This window comes from Echinops telfairi, unplaced genomic scaffold (assembly GCF_000313985.2).
Source record: "Echinops telfairi isolate 266 unplaced genomic scaffold, ASM31398v2 ScPeMD7_5;HRSCAF=22, whole genome shotgun sequence".
NCBI classification, from domain to species: domain Eukaryota; kingdom Metazoa; phylum Chordata; class Mammalia; order Afrosoricida; family Tenrecidae; genus Echinops; species Echinops telfairi.
In genome coordinates, this window is record NW_022103901.1 from 43,870,352 (window position 1) to 43,878,522 (window position 8,171).

At 37.1% G+C, this 8,171-nt stretch overlaps 1 protein-coding gene across 1 annotated transcript in view; it reads right to left on the bottom strand.

The window, feature by feature from the left end:
- PDXDC1 (pyridoxal dependent decarboxylase domain containing 1) overlaps positions 1-8,171 on the bottom strand; it is a 62,769-nt gene that overhangs the window by 52,359 nt on the left and 2,239 nt on the right. The window contains exons 2-3 of the mRNA XM_045286059.1: positions 4,905-4,970; positions 547-627 (exon numbers count right to left, since the gene is read on the bottom strand). Of these exons, the coding sequence (XP_045141994.1) occupies positions 547-627; positions 4,905-4,970 (147 nt within the window). The remainder of the gene's footprint in view (positions 1-546; positions 628-4,904; positions 4,971-8,171) is intronic.

Consider the following 8,171-nt stretch of genomic DNA (forward strand, 5'->3'; position numbering starts at 1 on the left):
CAGGGTTTATGCTGCTTAAAGAATTTTTAACTTAAACTTGAAAAAATGATTTAGAGAAAATGAAACTACATAAAAAGATGATCCACATCAATGGATGATCTGCCAAGAACTTGGGCTCCCACCCCATCAAGTCAGCAGCAGGCATTCTTAGCAATCATAAAAGAAGCAGGAAAATGCTGCAATTAATTTTTGGTACTTTTCCCAACTCTCAGAAATAATACTACAAAAAGGACAGATTCTAGTTTTAGTATGACAGAATATATACATATAAAAAACAGAAGGGGGCTTCAAAAAGATTGTGGGAAAAATCCCATTATCTTTTAATTCCATTTTTCCCATGAATTTTTGAAATCTCCTCATATAGATTAAAATATAAAAATAATGTATAAAACATGTTACAATGTGGATTATGTAAAAGTCACAAGATTATATATGATATGAAATATGTAACTCTTAATGTATTATTTAAGCAACTTATAAGAATGTAATCACCACTGGCATTAAAATCACAAGCTTTCAAGGAGAAGCTGCAACCGCTCTCATTACCGGGAACGCTGGGGCGACTCATCTTCATCTCCGTGCATCAGATTCTGAACTAACTGGAGGAGGCGCACCATATCTTGTCCACTGCAAAATAAAGAATTGATGGATTGACAGAAATAGCACACACACCCACTCTCCCACTGTTCTGCCCATCCAAATCGGTTCGATAAAATCCTTACTTTTTGTAATAGAAGAAGGAATATGTTTTGAGGTATGGTATAGATATTTTAAAAATAATTCTGAAATTATGAACTGAATTCTGAATGGAACTTTGCCTGTGAGAAATAAATCATCTACCTACATAAGTTTGATTTGTAAAATGTCATTGCTTTAGCACTACTGATCTTAGGACAAGGCAAAAACCACTTAATAAGCATGCGGTAAGAGTACCAGCCCTTATACAGTGCTGGAAGACCAGAGAAGAAACAACAATACTCCATTACTAACAACCACCCAAGTTTCCATAGACAGGCAAATGGATAAACAAAATATGTCCTTATCCATACAATAAGATTCTACCATAATAAGGAATGCAGCTTTGATACATGCTACAATACCAATAGACTCTAAAAACATGTGCTGAGTGATTAAGGCAGACATAAACCCAAACCAAACTTGTGGTCACCAAGTCAGTGCTCACACACAGCGAGCCCTTGTGGGTTTCTGAGACTAACTGTTTACAGGAGTAGAAAGCCCAGTCGTTCTTCCTCAGAGCTTCTGGTGGTTTTGAACTGTGACCATTCAGATAGCAGCTCAATGCGTAACCACTACACCACCAGGGCTCCTCAAGGCAGACATAAAAGGACATATATTGTATAATCCCACCCAGAATACAGGCAAATTCATAAAGATAAAGTAGATGAGTGGCTCAAAAAAAAAAGGCCAGAACTGCCTCTGTAAGTTACCAAGACTAACTATTGTTTTTTTTCTTTCCCATCAGTTTTATTGGCACATAATTTACGTATCATACAGTTCAATAGTTCCATCATTCAATCATATCACGGAGAATTGTACAATCATAACCACATCAATTTTAGAGCATTGCCCTCCTCATGGTTAAATCGCCTTCAAAATGAGTTGTATAATCAGTCTGTTCTAGTGCCCCCTTCCCCGTCTCGTCTTCATTATTTACTTCCCAAATCCCCCTTCCCTCCCTTTTACCCACCTGTGACTCCTTTGTTCTCTATATACCCTTGTATCAGTTATTCTCATTATGTATCACAGCTGGGAGACCCAACAGAAAACAATAAAAAACAAAATCGCACTAAGGTGCTAAGGATAAAATCATAATAGTATAAACACAAAAATACAAATAATGTGTAAAAAGAAAAAGACCTCCAGCAACATTCAAAATGCCGGGAAGAAATTTCTGTCATGGAACCAGTAAGAGACACTTGCACTCAGAGCAAATTCAGGTCTCCTCTAGAGGGTGGTCAACTGGCCAAGCACCGAGTTCAATCCAGCCTGATAGTTAGGCTGAAGACTGTTAACTCATTATGGAGTACAAAGCCCTGTCTTTCTCCCTTAGCATGGCTGGTGGTTTTGAACTGCCGACTTTGCGGTTAGCAGTTCAAAGTGTAACCACTATGCCACCAGGACTCCAAGGATTAAAATCAATTGCTATCAAGTCAATTCAGATTTACAGTGCCTCATACAGAGTTTCTGCAATTGTAAATCTTTATGGAAACAAAAAGCCTCATCATTATCCTCTGTAGTAATTGGGGAACTTGAACCACAGACCTAGTAAGCAGCCCAATGCCTAACCTGCAGCCAAAGAAATAAGGTGTTACTGCTTAATGAATACAGAGTTTCTGCAATTTTGGAAATGGAGTGGTGATAGTTGCACAACATTGTCAATCCAATGAATGCCATTGAATTATACTCAACATGATTAAGTGGTAATTTTTCATTGTTTATGTATCACATTTTAAGAAAAGAATACTATAATGCTGTGGCATGACTAAAGGTGGAGTTAAACCTGTCACTCAAAGTGGTAAAACTTGATGATACTCCCTTGGGGGGTGTAGGCTTTTATAAAAGAGTGTAGAGCTCAAATAATAAAAGTTGAAAAAGTTTTAAAGAGTTAAAAAAAAAAAAAAAGAGTGTAGAACTCTGGGAACATCTCTCTCTCTGCCCCTTTACCTTCCAGCCTGCTGGAACTCTGCCTGCCTTGAGGTGTAGGCCCATGTAGGTCACAGGGCCCAGATGGGTCTCCAAACCCTGAGAGCTGCCAGTGCCTTGCCATGTTCCCAGTGACCTTGGATCCACATGACTCTGCACCCACCAGCCTGTGATCACCTGGCTTCCCGACTCACCTTGTGGTACTATCTACATGAGTCTGAAGAGGGACTTATGGGCAGGCATCAGACTTAAGGACTTGAGTTGAACTGGGCTAGGACACTTTCTTGATGTAATGTGGCTTCTTAACATATAGTTTTCTTGTACATAGATGAGTGTCACTGGTATTTTTCTAGACAACTTGGCCTAACATAATGCCATTCTTATGATCTAGTTTTCCTCTATATGGAGTCTTGTCTGATAAGCTTAACAGCCTTAAACATACAATACATGTACCATTTCTACCTTTCCCCAACTGGGAAACTTGCAATCTGCTTGGAGTGTAAATAGATTTACTTCAACCCAAAATATGTTAGTAAACACTCGTTAGACAAAGTTTAAATGTATGAGAAAAATATGAATAGCTAAAGTAGTAACATAAGCAAAGTAGCCCGTAACATGCAATGTGAACATATCGTTCCACAAATGAAACTATGACACATTTAAAGTTCTCGCTTTCAAAATAAGCACAGTCCAAATAATCCATAAAAACCTGTTTTCCCCAAGGTCCTCGCCGACAAGTGAGAGGGACTCTTGGTCTTGAGGCACTGTATAGAGATTAGGACAAGCTAAGCGGACCAAGCCGGTGCCTTTGAACAAGCTAGCTAAAGTCATTAAGCCTTCATATTATAGAATTATTGTCAGAATGCAGTCAGTGTGCTTGGCACACTATTCATTCAATAAATGCTGGCTCTTCATCTTATAAAATATGAGCACTACTGGCCAGTGGTCTAAATATACTGCCATTCTGAGTACTCAAGATGTGCTTACAACTATCTTTTTTTCACAGAAAATTCTGTGAAACAAGACACAGACCTATGATGAGAAGACTTCATGAATTTAGGTTCTGTGTTAAAATATAGAAAGCATTTCACACCTAAACCCATTGCTATCAAATCAATTCTAACTCACCAGGCTTGAAGTCAACACCATCCATATTAAAATATTTTAAAGTATTACTATCTGGGTGTATTAGATTTGACAGTTGTTGGCATGCAATGATGTTTCCTTTATACATTTCCTTCTCCACTTTGTACATATTTATATTCTGGTCAAAGGGCAACTTAAGGGAGTTGTACTATTTACCTATATGAAGCTTCCTGGTTAAAAAAAAAACCTAATTTGAAGGATATTAGTTATGTGTTGTTGGCTATGACCTGAAAGGTTAGCAGTTCCAAACCACCAGCCTCTCAATACAAGAAAGGCTAGGCTTTCTATTATCATAAAGTTAGAGTCTCAGAAACTCAGGGTACAGTTCTACCCTGTAATTTAGGGTCACTATGAGTCAGCACTGACTTGATGATAGTGAATTTGGTTTTTGATGGTTTGAGACTTTCATTATACCCTGTAAAATTTTTAATCAGAAATGTTCTTCTTTTTCTGGTCTTCCCCTGCTGGCTCAAAGCACAGAGACTTAACCGTTTTGCTTTAGTTGCCAAAAGCTAAATGACTTAGCCAAATGAAATAATAGAAGGATACAGTTGCTTTTGTCTCCTATATAATAAAAATGACAAATCTTATAAAATTAAAATACCCTTCACAATTAAACTCATGCTACCAAGTGGGCAACATATTTCAAGGAGTTTTAAGTATGATAATCCAGGAATGACAAAAAATTCAAATGTTGCATTAAATTCCTTAAGGGGAAGGAAGAGGAGAAAGGCTCAACATTATCACCAACAAGCCAGTGGCATTTCCATTTTCGAATGTTATGCTGCAAATACTCCCTGCCACTCAGTCAGTTCTGACTCCGTGAGGCTGCAGGACTGAGTAGAACTGTCCCAGTGAGTTTCAGAGGCTCTAAGTTTCCAGGGGCAGAAAGCCTCACTTTTTTCCTGCAGACCCTGTGGTTAGCAACACAATGTGTAACCTACTACACTATCAAGGCACTGTATACTCCTCTTAACTTTCTTAAATTTGCTTTGTGCTCATAAAAACTAAAATGATAAATCAAGATGGTAAAAATCTTGGTTGAAAAAAGATTTACTACCAAACTAAAGATACTTATCTTTACTGTCACCTACCTGCCCTGGAGGGGCCCTGGAATATCCCCAGACAGACGTTTCTTCTCATCTTCCTCTTCTGTTCTCCTAGTTTAAAAAAACAAAAATTCAGTGTGATAAAACAAGTCTATATTTCTTGTTTATATTAGCATTTGTACACGTGAGGACGTGTGAGAATACTGCCTATGACCTTTTAGTGACTGATCTAAAACACACTGATTTTTGTTGTTGTTGCTTACCCTTTTCTATTACCCTACTACCATCTCTTGTTGTTCTTCTTTTTTTAAATTTTCCTTTTTTCTTGAAATGTTTTATTATACCTATCGATATTTTCCCCTTTTTAAAAAGCATTTAAAATTATTTAGATACATTTTTTGTCTTTTTATGACCCCTTTCCTCACTCCTTTTCTCTCTTGTTTTTCTTCCTTTCTTACGTTTTTTTGTTTGCTGGTTCCAATCAATCTTCTATATCACTCAACAGAGTCAACTGCCTCCACGCAACCTTGCAGTCCACCCAACACTGTTGCTGTGCCACAATGCCACAGAAACAGCAGTCAATTGCAGTGCACAGACCCAAACCCAACGGATTATTCTGAAGAAAAAGCAAAACCCAAACTCACTGCCATCGAGTCAATGCCAACTCATAACAACTCTTAGGTCAGGATAGACGTGCCCCTGTGAATTTCCAAAACTATAATTCTTTATGGGAGCAGAAAGCCTCAGATTTTCCCTGTGGAACAGCTGGATTGCAGCCCCACTTGTAACCACTATGCCCCCAAAACTCCTGGCTCTGGAATTACCAGAATTAGAATTTAGAAGAATGGTGTTCAGGTACATTTAACAGATGAAGGAAGTGTATGGGAGAACAATGAGAAGAATAGAAAACTAGAAAAACTAGACTAAATAGAATTCCAGAAGAAGAGAGCAGAGTAATAGAATAGAAAAAATAGAAAGACAAATTAGTGAGTTTGAAAACAATTCTTTCAACTACAACTGTCAAGAGAAACAATCAACAAAGAGAGAAAAATAATCAGAAGAAAGTCTAAGAATGATGTGGAACACTACCAAGAAGAACAAGCTATGTCCCATTAAGATGTTAAAGCAGGAAGAGACAAACGAGCAAAAAAATCTACAGAAAAAATAATACATCATGGGAGAAGATTTCTCAACACTGTAAAGGTGGAGAAAACGACTACTCAAGAAGCTGAGAAAACCCTCCCATATTAAGAAACAGAGGAGACTTCTCAGAGCTGCTAAAGGAAAAAAAGCACAGTCCCATATAGTGGAAAACCATCAAGAATAAGCTCAGACCTTTCAAGCAGACAAGAAGGCAATAAATGCAGTGACAGATACAAAATCCTAAATGGGAAGTGTGTGTGTGTGTGTGTGTGGGGGGGGGTTCTGACAAGAAAGAATCTTATATACAGCAAAGCTATCCTTTAAATGCGAGGAAGAAATAAAGGTATATCCAAACAACGAAAAATTAAAGGAATTTGTAAAAACATGACCAGCATTACAAAAATTACGAACAGGAACATTTGGGACAATGAATAAACAACAGCAGAACAAACAACACAGAACTATAAGAAGAATAAAGAAATCAATAAAGTGTCACACACACACAAAACAAACAGCAAAATGATAGCACAAACCCACATGTATTAATAATGACACAGAATTTCAAGGAATATAACTCTCAATTAAGAAACCAAGAGTAGTAGACTGGATTAGAAAAGAATACCTGTCAATATACTGCCTACAGGAGACACAAAGACAAAAATAGAATAAATGTCAAAGAATGGAGAAAAATTTACCAGCTAATGGCAACCCACCGCCCCAAAACAAACAGGAGTGGCAATATTAATCTCTGATAAAACTTCAAGACAAAAGAGACAAAAAGGACACAATGATTGAAGGAACAATACAACAAGAAGACTTAACAATATTAAACATACTAGAAATATTACTCATACTCCTCACTCTTCCAAAGAAAGTCCTTCAAAATAAATTAATCAAACTCTTAAAGAACTGAAAAGACACTATGGTAATAATAGTAAGAGATTTCAATATACCATTCTTGAGGAAAGACAGATCATCAGGAAAGAAACACAATAAAGACAAGAGAACTAAACAACACAATCAACCAACTTGACCACCTAGACATACACAACACTCACCCAACAGTGTACAATTTTTTCCCTGCACACAGAACAATCTCTAGTCTAGACATCATGTTAGGCCACAAAGCAAGCCTTAATACATGTTAAAATACTGAAAATCTACAACACATTTTCTTAGATCACAATGCTATACAACAGAAATTAATAGAAAGAACATCCTCCAACAGAAAACAACTTGGAAACTGAACAGCCCACTATTTAAAAACAACTGGGTAGCAGTTGGAAAATGTTAATTTCCTCCAAAAAAAAGTAGAATGAAAAGATAATCTATCAAAACCTTTGGGACATAGCAAACGCAGTTATCAGAGGGCAATTTACAGCAATCAATGCACACATGTAAAAAGAAGAGAAACCCAGTCTCAACACCTTAACCCAGAATCTTCAATGACTTGAACAAGAGCAACAAAATAAGCTCTCAACTACCAAGAGAAAATAAATAAAAAACAGAGCAGAAATAAATGAACTGGAAAATAAAAGAACAATGGAAAAAAGTCAACAAGACATGAAGCTGATTCTTTGAAACAACTTATAAAACTGACAAGCCACTTGCAAATTTAAAGGAAAAGAGAACAGATAAACTCCTCAGGAACAATAGGGGAGCAGCAACACTAGAAGGGTAAGGGTAAGGGAAGTGGGGGAGGAACCCAACTAATTGACATATGGCTCCCACTGCAGGGGGACAGACTGCAGAAAAGTGGGTGAAAGGAGACAGTAGTTAGTGTAAGACATGGGAAAAAATATATAAATTATCAAGAGGACATGGGGGAAGGAAGGTGAGGGAGGGAGGAAAAAATGAGGAGCTGATTCCAAGGGCTCAAGTAGAATGAAAAATTTTTGAAAAAGATAATGACAACATGCACAGATGTGTCTGACACAATGGATATATGTATGGATTGTGATAAGAGCTGTAAGAGCCCCCACTAAAATAAAATTAATATAAAAATAAAATAAAGGCTATATATGAAAAATCAATGGCAAAAACAAAAACTTACAGCCTTGGAAACCCCATAAACAAGTTCTACACTGTCCTATAAAGCCACTATAAGTTCGAATTCACTCAATGGCAATGGTTTGGTTTGCTTTGGGAAAAATAAAGCATGAAGAAGTA